This window comes from Hippichthys cyanospilos, chromosome 7 (assembly GCF_059441005.1).
Source record: "Hippichthys cyanospilos isolate Australia breed blue-spotted pipefish chromosome 7, RoL_Hcya_1.0, whole genome shotgun sequence".
NCBI lineage: Eukaryota > Metazoa > Chordata > Actinopteri > Syngnathiformes > Syngnathidae > Hippichthys > Hippichthys cyanospilos.
In genome coordinates, this window is record NC_142375.1 from 8,712,334 (window position 1) to 8,737,542 (window position 25,209).

General features: G+C 39.0%; 1 protein-coding gene across 6 annotated transcripts in view; it reads left to right on the top strand.

Moving 5' to 3' along the window:
- The window catches only part of hap1 (huntingtin associated protein 1), a 30,156-nt gene extending 4,991 nt beyond the window's left edge, over positions 1-25,165 (top strand). For 2 of the 6 annotated variants that reach the window (XM_088418758.1, XM_088418759.1), the window contains 15 exons: positions 5,507-5,820; positions 5,936-6,124; positions 16,143-16,219; positions 16,378-16,494; positions 16,587-16,681; positions 18,631-18,739; positions 19,187-19,265; positions 19,351-19,481; positions 19,613-19,687; positions 19,795-20,006; positions 20,465-20,680; positions 20,747-21,093; positions 22,009-22,197; positions 22,569-22,665; positions 24,027-25,165. In XM_088418758.1, the coding sequence (XP_088274884.1) occupies positions 16,614-16,681; positions 18,631-18,739; positions 19,187-19,265; positions 19,351-19,481; positions 19,613-19,687; positions 19,795-20,006; positions 20,465-20,680; positions 20,747-21,093; positions 22,009-22,197; positions 22,569-22,665; positions 24,027-24,369 (1,866 nt within the window). In that variant the 5' untranslated portion in view covers positions 5,507-5,820; positions 5,936-6,124; positions 16,143-16,219; positions 16,378-16,494; positions 16,587-16,613 and the 3' untranslated portion in view covers positions 24,370-25,165. Of the gene's footprint in view, positions 1-5,506; positions 5,821-5,935; positions 6,125-10,793; positions 11,212-16,142; positions 16,220-16,377; positions 16,495-16,586; positions 16,682-18,630; positions 18,740-19,186; positions 19,266-19,350; positions 19,482-19,612; positions 19,688-19,794; positions 20,007-20,464; positions 20,681-20,746; positions 21,094-22,008; positions 22,198-22,568; positions 22,666-23,163; positions 23,214-24,026 lie in introns of those variants that run through there. The other 4 variants (XM_088418756.1, XM_088418754.1, XM_088418755.1 and 1 more) reach the window with 4 other exon arrangements.
- The last annotated feature ends 44 nt before the right edge of the window (positions 25,166-25,209 follow it).

A 25,209-nucleotide genomic window follows, 5' to 3' on the forward strand; every position in this document is an offset into this window, starting at 1 on the left:
CCATCCAATATTCTTTTTATGTAGACACATGACAATGTGAGGAAAACTTCTCATCTTTGTGACTGAACATCATGTGTTTTCAGTTGTGTTTATGTTACAACCAGTGGATTCAGTAAGGTAAACATGCATTCACACTGACGTAGTGTCAACCAATGGGTGATTTTCGCTTTGGGTTGTAATTTGATCAGTTAACTGTATAAAAAGCTGAATCACATCTTTATTAAATGCATTTATAGTGCATCTTTACAGTACTTTAACACTGCTCAGAACAACACTTTTCTGTGAGATCTATGTGTTGAGATTCTAGTGTAGTCTTTAGACAAAATCTCAGGTGCGCCACCAATAACAAGACTGCACCCACAAATTGGGGAGTAACTTTTGATTTGTTTTTGTTTCTAAAAGCATTATTGACTTTGGTTTTATGCTTTCTTGTCAATGGGACTAGTAGGAGCAATCGGTCTGAACCAAAGTCACATAGGCCTTTTAGAGAACACGTAAACTAGTACTTGGTGTTATTTTGTGACGACTTTATTTTCACAGGTGCTTTCTGTCCACATTTAGCTCTCGCAGTTGTTAGGGTGACATTCTTGTTAACATTAAGGTCCTTTTCAGGCCACTAATGTTGTGTCCCACGCTCTTTGTCTCCCTATTTATTTTTTTAAGTCTTGAAATCAGCTGCTAACAAGCTGTTAGTTAAAGTCTGAATTTCTTTCTTTCACTTATTACTTGTCTTAGTTAATTGCGTCTTTAGTTAGATAGCCCCGCAATTGGCCGGCAACCAGTTCAGGGTGTCCCCCGCCTACTGCCTCAAGTCAGTTGGGATAGTCACCTGCAGGCTATGACCCTTGTGAGGATAAGCCGTTCCAGAAAATGCATGGATGGATAGTGTTGACCTGGCATTTCCTTCTGTCTTGTGCTATCATTTAGGTTTTATTTTTATTTTTTATTGTGCTGTCATGTTTCAACACATGAAATCAAATATTTAGTGATTTAGGTGTGGAACATATTCTATTAAATGGAGCCATGCACAGACTTGTTAGGAAATAACAATTATTGAGTTGGAGAGAATGCACTTTTTCTAAAGTGTTACAGGCTTATCTTAAGAACTGGTCCAAAATAGAACTTTTTTAATACCCTTTTTTGCAAAGGAAATTGTTTTTTTTTTTGGACTAAAATGATTACCACAGTAATCTGATGACCATGCGTTTATGTCAAAGTCCTAGTTATTTGGCACCTTTTATATTATCACTACAAGCATTCATAAAATCTCACCAAACTTTCTTGAACATTTTTTTAAACTAAATACCAACTTTCTAACAGATAAGCAATATATATAAAGTTTCAATAACCAACTCACTATCTCTTAAAAAGATGCAACATTATTTCTATAAAATTATCAGCAGTAAGGAACTTTATGGTGCTGCATAGAATTAACAAAATTTACAGGTTAATAATAAAAATGCGGCCCAGAATGTTAGATTTTCAAAGGGTGTTTAAAAATGATCAGCAGAATTTTGCTGGCATCTTCTTATTGTTTTCTTGTAGTTGTACGGTTGATGTAAAAAGAAATACCTGATCAAATGCCAGGTTTTTGTGTTCTAGGCCTAAGTGGCCACTTTGGCACAGCAACTGATACCGTGTCTTGACTCAGATAGTGAACCGATGCATAACGCCTAGATTGGTTGCTTGCGTTTTATACAAATGCTGCTCTCATGGGAGCCATGATTCTCGTTAATGAACTGAAGATCATCAAGCAAAACTTGCCGATGCTTTAGTTTTCTCTTTGGTTGAATTAGCATGCTCTTGCAGAAGTGTAAACATTTTCAAAGTTAGATTAAATTGTGACTATCCTATTCAATCTGACAACCATGGAAAAGATCTCCCTTACTGTATGGTTTGTATGTTACTCCTGACAAAAAAAAAAAAAAAAAAAAAAAGTGAGATCCACAAGTATGATAACCTTACAGGAGATTGCTCTTGTTTTGGTTCTGAAACAGAAGTCTTGACATAGCAGCTAAAAAATAAATAAAATTTATTATTATTATTATTTTTTGTCAAAATTTAAATAAGAAATATCTACGTTGTATTCGACTAAGTATAGTTACTTGTTTGATTGATGGGGTTTACTTTAAATGCCAGGTTTTGATTTGAGGTAAATATATGAGACAAAGAGAAAATATTTCTAATACTTTGCCGTTATTGTGATCTAAAGCACGTACAACTCAATTGTAAAATTAATGTCGCACAAGTGTGCATACCCTTTCATGTTAAATTTGGAATCATTGCACACCTGCCACAATTGTAAAGGCCTTTGACAAACCCTAAATAAAGTTCAGATGTTCTAGTAGTCTGTTCTTGGCATTTCTGAAGTCACATCTTACAAGACAAGCCATAATCCACATTGCGTTTTCACACATCAGTAGATCGCATATGGATGTGTACCATGTTGTCACTTTGTACTGAGTTGTAAACAAATGTAATGAAGAAAGAAATCAGCACAAGCATATTACATAGTGGAGAAAAGGAAAACTACATTACCTCTACCTCATATGGCAAGCTATAGGAAGCTTTAACAACAGCTGGATTACAAATGGAAATTCTGCTGAATCTACTGCATGGATCTCTCCAAGTTTTTTGATGTTATTTATTTATTTTTTGATATTTGCATGCTGGCCATGAATAGTGGGGATCCGGTGTACACATTGTTCACAAATTAAAGTATTAAAATCCACGCTGAAAGCTGTACAATTATATCTTATGAGAGAGGTTTTATATAATATCTACAACATATCATTATATTGCACAACTCTAGTGTCAACAATGTCCTTGCTGGGCTTTGGAGTAGGTTGTCAAAATGTCAGGCTTATCTTGTAAAGGAAACCATTCAAGTCTGTATACATTTTCCTAATACACACTTGAAATCCTCTGCAAAGTTTTCATGATCCAATGAACCCAAAGTTGACCTCTTTAGCCATAATTCCAACAGGTACAATATGTTTGCCACATTAAAATTGGTCTCCAAACAATGAATTTGTGGAGTGATCTGAAGAGGTCAGTGTAGGGGAGATTTCCTCGCAATCTGACAGAATTGGAGCAGTTTTGGAAATAGGAGGCACACCTATCAAGTGGAATTTCTTGCTTAATCAATTGAGTTAGGACCATTACTTGGGTTTTGCAGAAGTCAGGTTAATTCATGCTTGACAATCCTATTTCACAACTCTTCAAGTTCATTTCATGAACAACTTAAAATTTATATTGTGGCAAGAATCAAACATTACTTTAAGAAATGAATAAGAACGAGAAGTTGAATCATTGCATTTATGATTTTTTTTTCATAAGCAGGTATAATTTTACTGTCCCAACACTTTTAACAAAAAAAGAAGAAGAAAAAAACAGTTTTCCTCACCTTGTATGGACATAGGGCTCGAGTTATCAGTCCTACATGCACTGTATGTTTTTTTTTTTTTTTTTTTTTTTTTTACTTTCAGGCTGTCAATCTATGTCAATGAGGCTCATTTGCTCCATTCTTTTTTTTGCCAAGTACTACCCTGTCACTTCTCCCATGCAGTGCTGTGTGCCTTCACTCACGTACACACCCTCCTGAAAGGTCATTGCATTCTTTGCACGGAGCAAAGTGTTGAGTTAAACTCTGGTCCAGTCCAAGCTCCAAGGACATCCCTTGGTAAAATGCCCAAGGTGCATGCCTCCTTTTGACACGATTAATTAGATATTATTATGAATAAATTAAAATATATATTTTTTTCTAATTTGAAATTCAGCCACCGGGATCATAATACACTTGGCTCCATTTAGTTTTCCATGGCTGATTCCCCCACTAAGTCCCAGATTGCCACGTCACTCATTATGAAGTCCCAATGTGGACAACAAAGATTGGCTTGTCTGCAGGTGTGATGATCCTACAGTATGGGTTGCTTTACTGCCAGAATGGAAGTGTCAGAGCTTGGACATGGGTTTCGTGTGAAACTACTGTAGAATATCCCCATGTGGTCACTGTCATGAGGAATCAATGGTGTTGGTTGTGAGAGGCACACATACTTCAAATGATAATTAAATGTTGGCCATTCACCAACTCACTCACCTGATACTGTACAGGGGAGAACCAAGCAGACCAACAGGGATAAAGGAACTATAAAGGGCTTGTGATAGTGATATGTGTGCTGGCAGGGGTGTGTGAGCTGTGTGTGGGGGAAGGGGGGAAGGGGCAGTCAGGTTATTTATGTCTAATTAGGTGAGTGGTGTCTGCAACTGAGACTGCGCTCAGCTCAACCAGTCAGTAGAGCCTAACCTTTTGCCCTATGGAAGTGTCCTATTGTTCCCCCAAAGTGGGGCAGACAGATCATGTTATATTTATAGTACAGTGCTGTACACAAAATTCTGTAGTAATGCAGCGGTTTTGTTTCGTACCAAATAAAAAATTGAACATCACTTCAGGTTTTTTAGTTGGGAACAGTGGCCTCTGCTGACAGAAATGGTAATTACAAAGTGCTAAATAGAACGTTTTTCTCCACAAAGGACCCTTTATTGAAATACTTAGTCTGATAATACGCCCAACTATTAAACATTAACTGCCCTGTTTAAAAATCTTTACTGTGTACTGCAAAGTGGTGGAGGCGCAAAGGACTATTTGTGCTGAACAGTGCAATTGAAGATTGAATGAACTCCCTTTAGTTGTAAACAGTTTTAGATGGCTGGCAGCAGGCCATATATACAGTATATATATATATATATATATATATATATATATATATATATATATATATATATATATATATGTATATGTATAAATATGTATATGTATATGTGTGTGTGTGTATATGTATATGTGTGTGTGTGTATATGTATATGTGTGTGTGTATATATGTATATGTGTGTGTGTATATATGTATATGTATATATGTGTGTAATATATATATGTTTATATATGTGTGTGTGTGTGTGTGTGTGTGTATATATATATATATATATATATATATATATATATATATATATATATATATATATATATATATATATATATATATAAAAAGACGATCCTTTCCTTTGTTATGTCAAAATAATTCGGTCACTTAACACTCATTCAGGCTGTATGAAAACCGAATGAAAACAGGAGCAGTAACCGACAGAAAACACTTGTTTACCCTGAAGTTTGCATGTATCGTGTTCAAGACATTACTTTGTGGCACGTCTATGGGTGTGGCACCGTTATGCTGAAGAACCTGATCTGTGCAGCTTCAGGCGATGGTAACTCTATACAATTGGCAGGCATGAGGTGGCCCAGCCCTCCTGCACACCTCGTGAAAGGCTCTTTTGATTGCTCAAATACTTCGTTTTATGTTTGCTGTTGAGTTGTTTGATAAAAAATGTGGTAGAGATTAGACTGCACTCACTAGTATGAGAGTCTCTGAGTACACAAAAATATGTATGCCTACATTTTAATACTTTTCAATTCTTTTCTTTCCTTCTTTCCTTGTTTTCTCCTTTATAGTTGTCACCATCCCTCATCAAATCTCAGCATCTGGTGCTGTCCCTGTCAGCCACCAGGGGACAGAGTTGGCCTTTACTTTCCAACCTCTGTCAAACTGTCCCATACTGTTATCCCAATTGCCTCCTCTCCTATTCCTCTTTCTCCTCCCTCCTGGCTATCACAGGCCCACCTGGAATCCCAGTCAGCCCTCTCCCTCCATGTCGGGTGGGGGGAGGTGCAGGGGGCCCTGGATGTGGACCCCCAACCTATTCAGCCTCACTCAGCTGATGGAGAACTGGAACAAGCATCTTGCCTTGATGCATCTACTCTTACAGGTTTGTTGGGTACAAATACTTTGCATCAATGCATTAAGATCCATTCCCGCTAATATATATATATATATATATATATATATATATATATATATATATACACATTTGCTTCGTTCAGACCTCTGTGCAGACCTGCCAGAGTTAGAGATAGTGAGCCTCCTGTCAGAGGGTCAGCCCAACTACACTCTTCGAGCAAACTGTGTATTTGGCTACGACACTGATGACTGGCTGCACACTCCTCTGCTGCAGCCAGAGGTCGTCCTGGGACTTACTCACCAGCAAATTGAGGAGACCTTCAAGTACTTCTGTGAGTCCTTTTCCTTTGACATCCCGTCTTACTGATGTTGAGGGATATTGTGGGAGGTCGCAGGTTTTTCTACATGTCATAAAAATGTCACGTATCGTATCCTCTTTGTTTTAATTATGACCAGCTTTGTATCGGTTTAAATTTTTTTATTGTCACATGCCTAACTAACATGATGTCTATCATGAATGCATTATAAATAGAGGGAAGAGATCGAGCTCTCTCCAAAATACTTTTTATTTGCCTTGTCTCAAAATGTCCACATTTCCGTCAATAAATGGCAAAGTGTTTGTCTGCCTTGGCTGCAATGACCCGAAATGCATCAAGATTACGCTTTGCTTGATGTCTTCTCTTCCACAATGCCATTTCAGTGAACCACATAGGTCAACGATGTCACCAAGCTGATTAACCTTCTGTCATTTGGCTTCTTAAAGAGTTTCCACTATCTCTCTGCTCACAAAATAGCTAAGTGACCGTGGCGACACCTTGATAGCACGCGAGACATTATTTTGAGGGGTGGGGTGGGGGCTGAAGAAATATGCTAGACTGGTAGGGTTTTCTTTTGTTGTTTGACTTGTAATTATAACTTGTGACATAAGCAGCAATGCCAGTAACACACTACTACGACTGCTGCTGCTGCTGCTACTACTACTACTACTACAACTAAGTAAAGAGTCACTCTAATACAACCGCTTTTTTTCAGTAACAAGTAATTTACCACATTACTCTTCCTCTTAGATGCTCTGCGTTACTGTTGTGATGAGGATGCCTCTTAGAAATAAAGTCAAGAGGTTTCTGTTTACTTCATTGCATTTGTCAGAAAGGCACACTCGGCTTTCACTTTTAAGTCCTCTAGTAATTAAAATGTCTGTGCTTAGTGCTTCAATTTATAGTTCTTCTCACCATATTTGGAACCCCATCATATTTTTCATAATCGTTACAATATTTTTGGAAATGATTTGATTTATATGATCGGGATCTTTTAATTGGACATTCAAAGTAGTTAAACAAAGGTGTGTTTTTTGTTGTAATTTCCAAGGAATGAAGGGAAAATACAGCATGTGCAGCAATAATTACACCCCTTTAATATTTTGTTGCACATCCATTAGCAATGATGACAGCCTACAAACGGTTCTTTTAGCCTATAAGCTGCTTGCCATTCTCTGGTGGTATTTTTCCCCACTATTTCTTGGCAAAATTTACAAGTTCCTTAATGTTTGCACATTTCTTTTCTCCATTTGCAAACTTCAGCTGATACCAATCATTTTCAAAAGGATTTAAATCAGGCTGCATTGTTGGGCATTTCAAAGCAGTCCATTTTCTTTTTCAACCATTCCTGCGTGCTTTTGTTGTGTTCTTTGTGTCTTTGTCTTGCTTGTGGACCCATGAGCTTCGACTCAAACCAAGTTTTCTCACACTGGGTAGGACATGTCACTCTATAACAGGTGTGTCCATTGTGTCGATCACGGTCGACCTAGGGCCCGCCTAGCTATTGCTAAACTTAGCCGAAAAAATGAATGTCTATCAAGAAAAAAAGAACTCAAGTGTTGTTTACATTGAATGCTGCTCACAATGGGAGCTAAAGATCATGAAGTAGCAGATCATTGCCACAACCATGCTTCCGGAGGAACTTCAAACTAAATGCTTTCTAAGGCCGTTTGTTCCATACATTACTTGATATCCCCCATTTTATTTTGAAGTATTGTCTGACTTCCTCAGAACATTTGGCCTTTTGACAGCATGACAGTGGCATGACACTCAGCAGATTCTCAGAGTCTCATTTAACTTTGACTAAGGCTAAGCGGCTAAGCTAAAAAAAAAAAACAGATCTTGTCCCATAGTTACTGCCTGATAAATGTGTCTATCCTGGCTGGGTCAATTTCCCTTTACCTGCCTGAAAGGGGAAGTGATGACTGCTGAAAGCCTAAAGCTGAGTGAGTTAGACTCTTGTCTCTCACTGCAATTGGACAAATCTGAACATGTGAATGATACAGCCCAGATTTGTGTTTACATTTATGGTGTTTACAAAACTTTGTTTACCAAACTGTAATATCACTAAAACATTGTTTGGTAATATCACTGCAAAAGAGGAGATATTAATTTAAAATATTTTCGTGTATTTGCATCACTGGCTATTGGGATATCAACAAATTAGATTCTTACAAAGATCCCGTTCTGCCTCCACCTCTCCTTTAGATTGCAGGAGGTGGGCTAATGGACAAAGTTTGGGCACCCTTGCACTAGAATGTCTCAATAATACTCTGATTTCATGATTCCTGTGACAACATCAAGGCCTCCAGTACCAGACTTAGCAAAGCAGCCCCATAGCATTATGGATTCTCCCCCATGCTTAACCGTTGGAGGGTGTTCTTTTTCTTGTAGGCTTCATTACACAGTCGACAAACAAAGGTTTGAACGGGTGTGTGAATGGTTGTCCGTCCCTGTGTGCCCTTCGATTGCCTGTCCACCGCCTACTGCCCGTAGGCAACTGAGATAGGCACCAGCAAGCCTGCAACCCTAGTGAAGATAAGCATCTATAGAAGATAAATGGATATATGGTGCCAGTACCAGATACACAGCATGCTTTTATGTTTTCTCTTTTTTCCTCCCATTTGTGTCAAAAACAAGCTCTCTATTAATTAAAATGCTTCCCTTGCCTCGTTTCTTTCAGAAGTTATTCCATATTATGTACATTAATTTGATGGGCGCAAATAATGGAGAGAAGGACTGCACGTCTGAAAGAAGGGCTCATGTTGTGATGTTGCGTCCATCTAAATGTTGTGTCTGATAAAATGAATATATTTTGTTCAATGTCCCTTACGTAGCTGCTGAATTGAAATCAATTAACTAGAAAAATAGCTCAGTTACTTTTTAATCAGATTACCGTTTCTGGGTGCGTAAACCTTACAAACACATCCAATGTTACTAAATCCATTTCACTTAACGAATACTTGGGCTATCATGAGTTCTTTATTTTGGATTTTGCCTTGATTGGTTTTGCAGGGAAAACAATTATTGACATACAAAACAGTTTGTACCTCCTGTCTTCCATGTATTTTTTTTAACAAAAACAAACAAACAAAAACACCACCATCTCTAAACTCTTGGTGACCCTTTGTTTGTAGGGATACAAACTCATGAGCTTAGACGGCCACGTCCTTATAATGCTAGTTAGGCTGTACTTCTGCGATGCCAAGGCACATCTTCCTGGGTGGAACAGGACAGACTAACCTGCTAACACAAATGTTTGGCTCTTGGTCGTTGGCATATGGTGTTGTTAAGTTTTCTGTGCCTCCCTTGTTAGATCTTCAACACGTTCAACCTTTGGGAAAAGATCTGGATTAGATTGATATATTTAATCAAATGTATGCCTCTGCTTTTCCTTTTTGGTGAAACAAAAATTGATGGAAACTTTTATTACATCATTGTCACACAGACTTTAAAAAGTTAACTTCTGAGCTCAGTAGAACTTACTGCTAACCTCAACACCAGCACTAAACAAGGCTGTAAACAGTATGGTGTCTTCCTGGCTTGCTGGCTCAGATGTTGTAAGCAAGTTCCCTGTGCAGTGTGCAGTATTAGGAAGAGTCCACATCTTTCTCATATGGCATTTTTTTTTGCAGTTTTGCAGTGTCATTGTGTGTATCATTTTACATGTTCAGCAGGCCAGTTTGGTTTAAGATTATTTCTGCATGATGTAGCTCAGTTCAACCTGCATTTTCCTTTGTTTTTTTTGTTTTTTGTTTTTTTTTTAACTTTTGACTTTGACTCTGACTTTTCTCTAACTTTACTTCATTCTTTTGTTTTGTGCTCTAATATCACTTGACATAGACTGTTATGATTATTTGGATTTAATATTATTATTGGACGGCACAGTGGAAGAGAGGCAAGGACGTCTGCCTCACAGTTCGGAGTTCCCAGGTTTAATTCCAGCTCTGGCCGGCCTACCTGTTTGGAGTTTGCATGTTCTTCCTTTACTTGCATGGGTATTTTCCGGGCAATCGTCTCTCCTTCCACATTCCCTCCAAAAATCCATTCATGGTAGGTATATTGGACACTCCAAATTGTATGCAGCTTCAGTAATCACAGGGATGAAGATGAAGTGGGCTGTTTACATTTTTAATGAGTAAGAAGTGCACCGGTAGCTGTTGTTTCTATTTTTTGTACACGTTTCATGACTGAGGAGCTTGCAGCTGCAAGTTTTTTTGTTCTTATTAAATTAATTAATCTGTTTTTATGTTAAGCCATGATTATTACATAGCTTGTATTTCATACTGTAGTTAAAGATGAAAAACAAGGCAAAGTCAAACAGATGACATTGACTGCATCCATCAGCCCAATGCAGAGTGGGTGTGACTTTGTATGCACCAATCTTCCGCAGAGCCCTCTCTCTATCATGCTGGCATTACGGCTGTGTGGTGAATCAGAGGAGCCATTGACGCGGTTGGAACCTACCATCTAGTCTTGCAGGGGGTGTGTAGGCTTAATAGTTCATCATTATGACTGCATCAACATTCCCAGTTTTAGAATTATGCATCATTATACGCGGTTTGACAGATATTTTCCTCAGTGAATGAAGCCAGTGTGATGTGCATGAGCTCTTTGGCTTGTGAATTAGACTTTGCTCTATCATTGACCCCTCTTCCATATTCCCCCTTCTGTCCTTGCTCGGTAGTCCAACGTGGCCAGGTGAACATAAGCAGGAATGACGACAGATGGGCTTTACAGACTGACGGATTATGCATTAGCACCAAGAAGCTCAGAGTCTTTGCCACAAATACAGGTGTCTACTCCCTTGGAGGCAAGGGGATATTGCTTTTACCGTACACACGAGCCAGCAGCATGATGCTGGGGAAACGGCAACTGTGCACAGGGAACCAACAGTAGAATCAGGAGGATTGAAGCGATGGATGGCAAGACTGAAGGCAGATTTTCCGTGGTTACCATGGAGGTGTGGAGCTCCTCTGCATCCGAGGAGGAGGAAGATGAGAGGGGCACTGTCGGTATTTTGCTAGAAAGCAAAACATTCCAGAACAACAATAACAACAACAACAACAATAACAATAACCTTTGCAGAGAGGTGAAGCAAGGTGAGATGAGGAATGATGATGATGATGATGAATGGTGAAATTGCAGTTAGAAAATTTGTGGTGGTGAAGCTTAACAATGGAGCATGTTGAGTAGATTTAGATTGCTGGCTTGAATGCTGAGGTTTGTGTTATCTAAGAGCTTTAATACTTAACTGTGCAGCATGTACTGCACCATGTCATCATGTCTTTGAGCGTCATGCAATGTTTAGCAGTTGCAAAAATGTTGTTTTCAGGTTTCTGTTGAAAATAATTTTTTTGGTTGAAGGTCACTGAGTGTAAATATTATTTTCAGGACCCCTGAACGGCACATTTATCATTGAAGGTCATTGAGTGTGTTTATGCTGTATGAAAAAACATGTAACACATTGCATTCAATATGCAGCTCTCAAAATATAAAGTAATAATAATATATATGTTTCTAATAATAAGTATTTTATAGTCTTTTAAGCTTGTCCTTGGCGTGAAATAAACTTTCCCACAAATTAACATGAATAAATAAAATGCTCAAACATGGACCCCTTTTTGAAGGATTTGGAACTGCTGACAGGTGTGCATGGGTGCATTTACTACATAATGTGTGCCACTGCCCTAGATTCTAGCTCAGTGCTGATAGTAGATGCCATTGGATGAAAGTCATATATAGCACTGCTAATGCAAAGTTATAACCACTTGAATGTTGAATCCATTATTGGTTAGCACAGTTTCACAATTACTTGTTATTTCTCATCAAAGGTCGTTCCATTCAACACGGTTAATGTTAGTGAAGCGCCTTCTTTTTTCTTCCTCTGTGTGGGTGCTTCTCTATACAGATGTATTGCTGAACCCCAGCATTGCGACACAGATGCTACTCAGAAAACCAGGACAGATGCATTTCTGTCTGTCATATGCTTGAAAAACATCACCCAATCGATAATCTGTTGACTGTTCTCAACTTGTTCATGTCCTTTTTAAATTCCTCAACAAGCTGTATAATAATGCCTTTCATTCTTGGCAAGACTTTGCTACAACAACGGAACAATGTGGATCTTAATCTCTGAGTTTATCTTTGCCTGTCTGATCCCTGCACTCCAACAGACGTCATAAGTATGCCTAAGACAGCAACGCTGGTTCTTAGCAGAATACTTCTGTAATAGGCTATTAGTTTATATGGCTACGTAGCTTTAGCACCACCAAATCCTTAAAACCTTTATCTGTCATAGCAAATCTTATACGTTGATCTTTCTGCAATGTGTGGCTGCCAGGTCAAGAGGGAGTAGAGTAGAGTAGTGTTTCAGGCTGTACGCAAAATATTCAGTGACCAGCACTGTTGTGCAAATTATTTGCTTTCACTTCACTTCTTAAAGATATTTCAATTTTTTTTTTAGTTGAGTTGTACAGGTTAGTCATGATTTTAGAAAATCAGAAAATATGTTCAGAAAGTCAGAGTATACCAAAAACGTAGTGTGGGTGGGTGCACAAAGTTCTCCGACTTGGGACAACTTGACCAATGGACCAGGGCTCTGGGAAGGCATTGAGAGAGCGCACTCTGCCTAAAACCTAAAACAAGTGCTCACAGACTGGCTTAGGACACAATTTTGCTGACATCAATATGATGAATTACATTGATACATACTACCAACAAACGTTCATAGTGGTGAAACAAAGGATCCGCAAAAATATTAAAAACAAAAGAAAAGGCAATGGCAACAACTGAATCTATTTCTGAACATGTTGGCAACCAATTACAACAATGACAAAATTAAAAAATTGCTACTGTATGTTCAGCAAAGTTTCTTCTCAGTGGGATAGTATTTGATACTTCAGGCCCTATATGGCCACTCAAATTGAAAAAACAAAACAAAAAAACACAGTCTATACTGTACCTTTTTGGAACCCCTCTAACTCAGTGTATTTGCAAGTGTTTTTTTATTATTATATTTAATATTTTTTTATTTTATTTATTCAAAAATTTTTTGTGTTATTAGCATTAACCGTATAAAAAAATGGATGACATTTTTTGGTACACAAAACATTTGAATCAAAACAGAATACTGTTATTTTTAATAACTTTGATTCTTCACTGTAGGCACCTTTTGCACATCTTGGTGTGCAATGACTTTCAATTCACAGATATCCATTTTAAAAACAGTAAATTCCTCAGATAGAGTATGTGTATAAAATCACCAAAGACTTAGTTACACGAATCTTTTCAAGTCCTTTTCGACCTAATCCAACTCCTGAAGTAGTCCTGTTAGCCAGCGTTACATGGCCTCTCCATCTTTTGCCATTTCTTTTAAAATTTCATGCCAGTTAATAGTACTTTTAATCCACCATGACACAATAATTTTGTTATATGTCTGGCTGTTGCTGTATGTCTGTTTTTTAATTGTTTTTTATTTTTTTAATATACATCACCAGGCTGAGTGGGATACGGATGTTGTTTGTCTTCTATTAATCGTGGGCAACAATTGATTGCAGTGCTTCAGCCAGAAGCCTTTCGATTTTCTCCATTAGCCTTATTAGATACTTTAGCAAAGTGTTTGCCAGCGGAAGCCAAGGAGCCCAATCTAATTACATTGTTGTATGACACATTGTTGCTAAGATTAAGCTGTCACACCTCATTCTAAATCAGAATCGTATTTGTTAGCCAAGTATGTAAAATCACTCAAGGAATTTGTCTCCAGTCAAATGTGCCACTGAAATATTGCAGAACAAACAAAAGAACCTTTGGGACATGGTGTTTGTGCTTGTCACCTTGGTTCTGGTTTGCAACAGACAATACTCAATGAAAGTCAAAAGCCAGCCACTGTGAACCTCGCCATTCTATAGTACATGTTTTGTGTCCAGTTTATTCTTGGCAAATTCTCCCATTGAGCTATATCAGTATCCAGGCGAACCAGGTCTTTAGAGGTGTTATCTCAGCTAAAAGGGATCAGGCTAAGAGGATTGCTATCTGACTGGCCACATGGAGTTGTTACGGTCTGTCAAAAGCGGCCACACATTAATGAATCAAAACATTGAAATGAATATATTTACAGTACTTTTTTTCCACAGTCCAAATCATTCCAGGTTGGATTGATTCATTGCCCCCAAAAATGACCACCTAGATAAATTAGAAAATTGTGAAACATATATTATTTGTATGCATGATTCTATTATTCTCAGCTGAAACTAGTTTTTGTAATTGGGAGTAATTGGGAGTAATTTGTAAGTGGGAGATCTGATTTTGTTTTGTTTCCCCTTTTGGAGTAATGGGAGAATTGGCCCCTTTGTGTATTGTTTATGTCTACTGTAGTTTACACCATAAATCTTTTCTGGTTGCTATCATTATGAGAAATTCTGCCTTCCAAATTTAAGATGCTTGAAATGGAAGCAAGGTATTCAGTGTTTTTAAAGGCAATTTTGAAAGCTTCATTGCTTCGTTTGAGACACTTACTCTACATCCATAGAGCAGTGGTTCCCAACCACTGGTGCTGCAGCCTCTTTGGGACCGAGCCGCACAATGATACCAGTGAAATTTATTAAAATAGAATGAACTTACATGTAGCATCCCCCATCAGTTTCCTCATATCGCACTCACCGACATAGTCCATTTTGATAAAGGGTCGTTTTTTACTATGAGTGTTTATTTGTTTGTATAGCTACATCATGTCTGCTTTTTTTCTTCTCGAGTTTCTGAAGCGTTTCGTTTTTGCTTCTTTATTTATATTGTTTACTTAACTTTAAAATAACATCTTTTTAGAAGGCATTTTAGATGGGAGGGGTTTAAAACAGATCTCAGAGCCTTTGTTAGGACAAACAAGTCCACTGGGCAATTTTTCTGTGAAATTAATCTGAATTTTTTTAAAACAATTTGGTCCACAACTTGATGATAGGGAAAAATCCATTGAGTATATCTGTAATCAACAGAACCCAGTTGACATACCCTGAACCCAAGCTTACTGAAATTTATTATCAACAAACCATCAGCAGCATTATGTTTCATGCTGATGCCAATTAATATGGTTGTCTTGACACAAGGAATAACGTTAGCTAACTTAGCATGATCCTTAGACAGACTTGTGTTGCCTAACTAGCTAGGACTTCACTTATCTCTCATTCCTCACTGCTTTATCCCTGCTGTGGAGTTTGTTACCCTTTAACTCATTTCAAAATAATATTTTTTAACATGTTGTCGGCTGAACTTTCCTACCGGTGATTCTCATTACCTGCTTCTCTCTCCCACGCTCACAGAAGTATGTAATATCAGACGAAGTCGCTACTCGTGAATAAATTACCATATTAATGTGCACATTGTTTGTGTGGAGTGAATACAGTAGCAACAAATTACTATATTAAGTAGTATGTGGCATTTGTGCTCTGAAGTTAATTTGTTTTTATTGGTGAAATTTACCTGAGCTCTGTGGAGCAGTATTGTAGCTATCTGGTGATGCGGCTGATTGTAAAGGAAGTCAGACAATGCTTCAAAATAAGATGTGGGATATCAGGTAATGTAAACAAACGGCATTAGGACAATTTTATTCTGAAGTTACCCCCAAAGGATGGTTGTGACAACAATTTATTCGTCATCTACTTGATCATAAAGGCCTACGTTGTGAAACTCATGGCATTTATGTTAACAAAGCCGCCTTCTTTTTATCTTGATTGGTGTTCTTTTTACCGCTGTTGAAAAAAAAAAAAAAAAAGATGGTAGTAGATGGACGGCGATTAATATTTTGATGTCAAAAAACGATGCGTCCCAGGGACGCATGTTGATTTGAAAGTATGCGTCCCGGTCAAAAATTATGCGTTGGGGACGCAGGGACTCAGGCAAAAGAGAGCACTGCAATGTGACACTAATTGCAATGGGGATTTATTGCTGGTGTAGTTCATGTTTTGCAAAAATCTTGTGAAGACCCAGAGGTACGGATCCCACCCTTAATGAAATCTCTCTACCTCTCTCTGTCTCTTAGTGCTTTGCTCAGACAGAGTTGGCCAGGTCACCAAGACATATCATGACATTAAGGCAGTCACACACCTGCTGGAGGAGGTAAGACACACACACAACAGGATAAGCAGGACTTTAGAGAGAATTAAACTCCTACCACTTTTAGCACATTTCTTCCTGTCAACAAATGACACATTTATTTCAAGAAATAAATTTTTTTTGAGCTTTATAACACTTTATACGAATGCAATACTTTCCAGAAAGAGCGTGATCTTGAGTTAGCAGCACGGATTGGTCAGTCCCTCCTGAAACAAAACCAAGAGCTGACAAGCCGAAATGGAACACTGGATGAACAGTTGGAGAGTGCGAAGGAGGAGGTAAAACCAAACCCAGTATGCATGTGTGAAATCAAACTTTAAGTAAGACTTTTTCACTGAGATGAACTTAATTTTTTTGGCCTATTCCCCAGATTGCTCAACTGCGTCATGAACTTTCAATGCGAGATGACCTCCTTCAGTTCTACGCAAGCACAGAGGAGATTGAAAACACGGAATCACGTTCATCGTGAGTACAACGTACACACAGAGAGACACTTGACAATCAACTGTGCAAAAAAAAAAAAAATCCTTTCCTGCATCACCATTATCATCCTTGGTTAGAAAACTGGTTACTCTGAGGAGTTTTAACATCCATACAAAAAGCTACTAAAACTAATGTGTTGATTTTTATGCAGCACAATTGTTCATCTGTATCATAGGATGTCTAAATATTACACCATTCAAAATATTTTGAACAGCAATTAAAACATTCTCCTTGATTTGTCATTTCTAATTCAGTTATTCATCTTTTTTTTTCTGTATAAGTATGAAAACTGTTTCATGAGTCAATTTTACATTTATATACTTTTTAGATAGTTAGATAGTAACCCTCTGAGAGAAACCATAACTATGATGTGGCCAGCATCAGCATGGCTATAATACCTCTGGCCTAGGATACTATAAATGTATGTAGAGTATAGAATGAATCACCAATTTGATATGTGGGTTAACCCAATTTAACGTGATGGTCAGTGGTGCCAAAATTAGCACAAGATTCTAACGTGAGAAGCATGCACACAGATCCTTTGGTCTGATGTAATTAAGAGATTGTTACCTGTCCCTATTCTGGAGTTGCAGTACAGGTCAGGTTTGAATTGCTGTCTCCATTTTAGCCCTACTTTCTTGTGTTTTGACACCTGAGGATTTGTATAATTTTAAAAAACATATTGGCTTTTTTTATTTTTATTTTTTCGTACACCCCGTTGTTCTTTGTGGAGATCAGTTGGAGTTACTCAACGTTTTCTAAGAATATTTTGGGTTATAAACAGATTTTTTGCGTATCTGATTTTTTTCAAATCTTGTTTTTTTTTTTTTTTTTTTTTAACTGTTTCCACATGTATATTTCAGGTAATACGTGATCCAGTATGGCTGCTTAATTTGCTGACGCAAAATTTGTTGTCACAACTATTTTAAACATACTGTACATGTTGTCTTCCTACCATCCTGCCAAGCTCAGCAATCAAAAGCGGTATGGTACAGATCACAAATCAAGTAGTATGACCTGCTCCTCCTGATGTGTGATGTTAATATTTTAAAATGACTTCATTGTGAGCAGTTAATTGATTGAATCCCAAAGGAAAACAACCAGTCAGTCAATTGGGAACGTTTGTGGTTAAGGCTGCTGGTGACAAGGATGCCAAATTTTCCAATTTGTTTGTATTTTGTTGCAGGCAATTGCCAAAAATTGAAAATTGAGTGTTGATCATTGCATTAGCGTAATATCTTCAAATGTTTTGAAGATGTTTGGCACGATGTAGTAAAAAAAAATCACAAATAGATAATTTCCCTAAAAAATTTCAGCCCTAGAAGTGACAACACGGAAGTAAATAAATCCAAAAATGAAATGCTGTGTAGTGTTACATTCAATTGGTCAAAGTCAGTGCTTCTCCTTTATTTTTTTCCAAGCCCCCTCAGGAAAAGGAAAACTTTTCGTCCCTCCTCCACTTGACGCGCTGACTATAGATAAGATTATTATCAATAAAAATTGTAAAAGTATACGTTAAAAAGCCTGTATCCTTTTCAAAAGAAAAAAGCAATCTAAATCAACTTTCAATGACTGTGATATATTTACAGTGTTTATATGGTTTACAGCTTTGGGAAAAAAATAGCATTAAAGTGCATTAAATTGGCTGAAACTTTAAAAAAAAAAAGATGAAAATTCTTATTTTATTGCAATTACACTTCACATGACAAAAACAAAGCCTTTTCGCTGGCGTCATTTGCGCCCCCCCTGGCATCGCCTCACGCACCCTCAGGGGGGCCCACCCCACTATTTATTTTATACCCTGGTCTAAATTGACTTATCCCACTTGGTGTCAGTGAAGAATCACACATTGTTATTCAATTATCTACACATACCTACCATATTTACAATAGTGTATATATTTCTCACGTGAAAATGTTTGTTCTTTATAGAATAAAAAGAAACGAATCAAGCAGTTCTCTCAGCAACTTTGTCCAGTATGACTTCATGCAGCAGAAGCTGAAATGTTTAGAAGAAGAGAACCGCAAACTTCGACTGGAGGTAACCATATTTTATTGTCCACGCTAAAAGATGATCTTATATTCGGCCTCTGTAGCACATACTGTATGATTAGTAAGGTGACCTGAGCTAGGTCGTTGTGTTACTCTGACCTTTCCTTTCTCCTGAGCTAGGTCTTTTTATCCTTCATTTTATTCTGTTTTTGACCCTTACTCATTTTGTCTTATCAGATTTAGCATTTATGTCTTTGAGCTGTTGTGTCTGTTTTTACGGTGTTTTTATTTCTTCTGTACAGCACTTTGGTCAGCTGTGGTTGTTTTAAAGTGCTTCACAAATAAAGTTAGATTGGATTGGATTGGATCTATGTGACCCGAAAATGCATGTGGCATTTTTTAGGTGTTTTCCTTAGAGTTCATAGATGTACTCCATAAAAAGTAGAATAACTTTAGCGAGTCACTTTATTCATAAAAACCAACATTATTTGTGCAGGCCAGTGAGCTCTGCACTGAAACGACCAACTATGAGGAACACGAGCAGGAGCTGATGATGGTGTGTGTGGAGGAGCTATGTAAGTCACCGGGCTCACCAAAATTTGAATTGAAACTATGACAACCTCTTACTCAAATGCAATGTTGGAACCTCTGCATTTTTAGCCTCCGTCAACAAGCAAGTAGTCGACCTATCAGACGAGCTCGCACGTAAAGTAGAAGACTCTTTTCGGCAACAAGAGGAAATCAGTTCACTTCTTGCCCAGATTGTTGACCTGCAGGCTCGCTGCAAACGTGTGAGTACAAATTTTGAAGCTCATTAGTAAAGATGGCGCAATATCAAGGATTACACTGAATTCTCTGCTTCCGTAAATGGTACTGCCAGTTGCAAACTCTTGAATATTCGACCTTCTTTCGGTCTCTGTAGCTGGCTAATGAGAACGAGGAGCTCAATCAACACCTGAGCGCTTCCCGGGAGAGTAACCTGAAGCTGCAGTCCGAGGCAAGAAAAATCCCTTTCAAACATTTCATCTGGCTTTTGTATTTTCAAATGATCATGGAGTCGATAGGGAATGAGCTAAGCCTGACTGTTCTGTCTTCCGTCTGCAGCTCAAGGACCTGCAGGACAAGTACTCCCAGTGTGAGGATATGCTCCACGAGGCTCGAGAGGACATAAAAAATCTGCGCAATAAAAGCCTGCCCAACAGCACGGTGCAGCGTTACACGGCTCTGGCCTCCGTTCTCCCCATGGACAGCCTGGCGGCCGAGATAGAGGGCACCTTCCGTAAAGGCTTGGACACGCCTGCGTCGTCAGAATACAAGTAAGTGTAGTGTGTGTGATCATCACTAAAGCCACTGGGGTATGGATGTATGCATTCTTTATCTTTCCAGACGATATCTAATATTGTAAACTCTCTAAGGCAGGGGACACCAACGTGGTGGCACATGAGTAGCCTGCAGGCCTGTTTTGCAACTAGCTTACAAGAGATAAAACATTGGTGAATTTCGATGAATTTTACAACTAATTATACACGTGTTACATTTAAATTACACATTACACTTGATTTACATATTTATTACAGCTGTTCCCTTATTATTGTGAAAAATCATTCACATGGATGGGTGTCTTCACATAAACTGGTAGCCATTTGTATTACTCAGTACCAAAGAAGTAGCTCTCGGTTTCAAAGAGGTTGGCGACCCCTGCTCTAAGGTCAAATCCACCATTTTGTGGTTTATTTGTGTCAATCACATATGCCGTTTGTTTACTTTCTTGCAGAAGCCACCCAAGGCGTGTTTTTGAAACGGTGCGGGTGGTGAACAGGTCGGTGAGGCTGCGTTCTCTGTGCCACTCGCCGGGATTTCCGGGCTCCTGCCCGATGTCAGTGCACTCCAGCTGCACCAGCACTCCTCGGACCAGTTGCTACGGCTCTGACAATGCCAGTCTTACTCTGGAGGACAAGCCTAGCTCCGGTGTGGCCCAGAAAGGCGATAGGTGCGTCTGAGAACCCGAACTCACACTCGCCTGCCACCACCAGAGGCGGTTTTGACATTGTGGCAGTTTTCTCTCCTGCATCAGAGGGCCAAAGCGCCTGGGCCAGCCAGGCACTCCAGGAGGTCAGGACCTTGAAGCCGCCTTGCGCAGCTTGTCAGCACGCCAACAGAGCCATTCTTCTGAACGGCCTTTCTTCGACGTGGAGCGCGAGCGCAAACTGCGTGCCTTGGCAGCAAACAGTGAGGGGGATGAGGGTTCCAGTGGCTTCTTGACACCGAATGACAGCCTGGCCTCCAGTCCAACGCCATCAACCGGCACCAACTACTCCAATGGAAGTTCTCGCCACTCCTGTGACTCCTCGGGATCCAGGTCGTACATGCCCGACCGCCTGCAGATCGTCAAACCTTTGGAAGGTAGCTTCTTGATTATCTCTTCAAGCGTGTATACATTCACACAGGTGTGTAGTAAGCAACTTCACAACAAGAATGTTAATCATTCTTGGCGTGGCTGTGTAACACTAATCATCTCACCCCTAAGGCTCTTTAAGCCTACATTGTTTTCATATCAAAGGGCTTTCAAGGTCCTCAAGACTGTTTTAAAAATCAACAACTATTTGACAGCTTGATTGCTGTTAATATTAAGGCTTGAGGAACAAAGTTAAACATGTTCTACAATCCCAAATTAGAAATGGTAAGTGGTAAATTACGACCATCGAGAGCCTTCTAGTTTGTGTTGAAATTTTAATTTTGAATACAATCACAAAACTGTCCTTTCCATTCACAAACTGAACTATTTGTGTGTGTGTTTTTTTCTTATCCTCAGCTTTTCGCTAGTCTGGTAGTCTGCATGTTAGCCAATCATCAATATAGGTCCCCTGGCGCATCACTTTCTTAGCAGAAAGACTTATTATTTTACAGCAAAATGACCATGATGATTTCAAGGAACTTTTAAGGGTTTGTTTTTGGCATTAATGCCAAAGCGTTAGCGGCTCTCACGGCCCACAAGGGGAAACTTGAAAATATTTTGTGTCCTAACTTGGGCCACTGCCCTTTCATTAAAAATGACTTATCTTGCCATACTTGCCTGAGTATCTTCCTCATAGAAAAAAAAAACCCAAAACTTGTTGGCTTCATTGAAGACTACATTTTCCAGAGTTGTGAATGTGAGAGACAAGCGCTATAGAAAATGCATAACTAGATATATTCCTGAAAAATGTGTCACTCGTGCTTATGAAGCCTCTCAAAAGCAAAAGCAAACATAACATTTTACTGTCCGTTTAAACTGCAAATGTATTTTTATGCACGGTTGTGTCTGGTTCTTCTCTTAAGGTTCAGTGACTCTGCACCAGTGGCAGCAGCTGGCCAAACCAAACTTGGGGGGGATTCTACACCCTCGTCCCGGGGTCCTGACAAAAGACTTCAGGGAGCTTGAAGTAGACATACAGCATGTGTATAGTCTCAATGACCTGGAGGAGGATGAACCCGATCTGTCGCTGCTCTCGGGAGCTCACAGCATGGGTAGGACACTTGTCTACACATATAAAATGTAGTCACATCTTGTATACTGTGAAGCCTCACTTTGCTTTGCTTCATCTTTTGCGCCCTTGCTATATAGCAAATTTATGTTATATACAGTAGATATAGATTTAACTTTTCACGGGGGAGCTCCAGTCCCCATTAACCGTGAAAAATGAGGGAACACTATATATGGGTATATACATATACATATATGCACGTACAGTATATGTATGTACAGATGTATATATGTATGTTTCGGTGCGTCTGTTACAAAATGTCGTATCATTAATGTTATACTGGTGAGTGTATATATATTGTCAATATGTTGTAAGAATTTAAACATGACTAGTTTTCCTTCCATAAACCCACAGTGTCTCCGTCGAGTCCCAACCACGCTCAGACTGCTCTCACTCCCACCAACTGCCAAGTCCCCCTACCATCCCTCCTTACCCCCTCACTGCCCTTTAGGTAAGACCAAGTGACTTGCAACTTCACTTCCTTCAATTTTTTATTTTTTGCAAGTGTTCCCTCCAGCGTTGATGACAGGATTTAATTTTGCAGTTTACAAGTGATTGGAATCTTCATGAATATAACTTTTTTTTTCCATGCTAAATGTGTCTGCTGTCGACTGTACATTTTTTCATATGAAAGACCAGCCTTAATTACTTACATTTTAAAATGAATAAGAACATGCCACATGTTTTCATTAGGGTCGGAGGGCGACTGTAGCCTATTCCAGGTGACATTTTGAGCATAAGACTTGTTACCCAACGGGTGGATCTTATAAACTATATTTTATGTTTTGAATAAATCTGGGAAAGGCCGACATGCCCCTTGACCGTTTAGATTCAGTGTAAACTCTGTACAAGGGGGTTAAAACCTATCAAGCAGCATTTATTTGCAGGGCTTGTAAGTCACTCAAATCCATTTTGCTAATTAAAGCAACTTTTCCATTTTCTCCAATAGTGGCAGGAAACATCTGTCCAGGCTCTTTCTCCAACTGTAGAAGGAGCAAAGTAAGAGCTTGTGGCTCCACTATTACCTAAATTCTCATTCTGTGTTTTGAATTATTAACAAAAAGGCACAAATGCATGTCCGCCTGCTGTCTCATGTCATTAAAGCGACGTCTTGATGCGTAGGGGTCCGAGGTCGGGTGTTCCAAATTAAACATGAGCTCGTTCACTCATGTATGCAAAGTGATTTACTTGATATCCAGCGTCATTTTCATATTCTGGTTTATTCTTTTTACTCACTACAAGGACTATTCAGTGAACTAGTTGAACAACTGTGTCTTATGTAACTTTTTTCCCACTTCTCTATGACATTTATGCTTACTAGTAGGACAACTTTTGTCATACTGGCCTGACAGCTCCATGTAACTATTGAAGCAGAACTCTGCACTAAGTAACAGCTGTGAGCCGTTGTTCTTACAAGGTGAACACATACATTGTGGCGCGTAGTACTAGTGGCAGAATAAAGAGTGCACTAGTACATGCGATTGCTGGATGTCAAGGATTTGGATGAGATGCTTATTCGGCTTTCCGTATTCGCGTCATATTGTTTTGTTTCACATCTTCAATCAGACTTGACCTCTCTGCTCAAAGCTTGTTCCATCTGCTCTAACTTGTTTGCGCACCTCTCATACTTGAGCGGCTTGCTGAATAATTTTTAACGACTCTTTCATAACAGTAAGCCACAAGATTGTGTTGCATCAGCATTGCCTCATTAACCTGTTTTTTTTTTTTTTAAATCCTCACCCCAACTGTGAGCCATCCTAATGAAAGTACTCAAGCCATTTTGTACTCATGTTTGCTCTCGTTCTTTTGCAGCCATCACCCTATCAGCCTGTCATTATGTCCGAACTGTGAGCACGTGAGCGCTTCGGCCGTGTCCGTCCAGCGGCAAGTTGGCATCTCGGACGCCCCCGCCTCAAACATAAGCCGGTCATCGACGGGACTGCTGCAGCTTCTCGAAGACAGGGGTATCTCTGCCCGCTCTTCTCTTCGTCGACACATACAGCGCATCCGCGGTACCGAGCCTCGGCTCGATAAAGGCGGGGTGTCACGCGTGGACACGGGTGGGAAGAGGACAATTTTCAGCTCGAACCTAATTGGAGAGGCTGCAGTGTCTCAGGCTGCACTGAGTGGCCGCCTGCGGGATGGCGAGTCTTGATGCACATGTTTGTGCTCCAGGCAGACTGTTATGGTCCCCTTCTTTTCTGTTGCCGTGGCAATATCCGTTCTTTTCCATGTTCATCTCAGGACCGTCACCCATTCTCACGCCGCTTAATGGCGGCGGTAACTTCTTTTTACACGAATAAGAAAGTTTAAGAAAGCTGAAATGATGTTTTTAAAACAGATGTTGTAGAGGTTATTTAGACTTTTTTTTCCTGGTTTAAAAAAAAAACAAAAACAAAGAAAAACCTTGTATGTATTTGATGTAAATTTCATGCAGTAATTTATTACTGCCACACTGATGAACTTTCAATTTGCACTGAAACACATTCTAGTCTCCTGTGTATTACCTGCTGTATTGTGAAAAAAAAACTTGTCTATAACATTATGTTGTATCATTAAATTAATGGAATTAGATGACGATGCACTGAGAGGACGAAACGATGACTGCATTAAATATTTTGTTGTTATTCACTTTTAGCTGTTTTCACATGGCAAATGTCACTTAAGAAAATGCAGTACTTTATGTCATCGCAGGAAATTTCTTTCTCCTGGGTAAAAACAAACAAAAAAATGCGAATGGCAATGTAATTCATTCTGAAAATCTTCTGTAGCCAAAGGGCATAGGATACTGTAGTTTTAAAAGGGAAGAAAATGAAAAACGCAAGTTACTCTCAATTGTGCTCGACGTTAACCAACAATTTCGTCCGCACTTATGTCTGTATTTGCATCTTCCGTCAAATTGCGTGTATGTACCATTCCGATTGTGAATAAAATATGCTCTTTCAGTACCAGTTCACCTGTCAAGAAAGACCATCATAATTTTGCAAAAAAACTT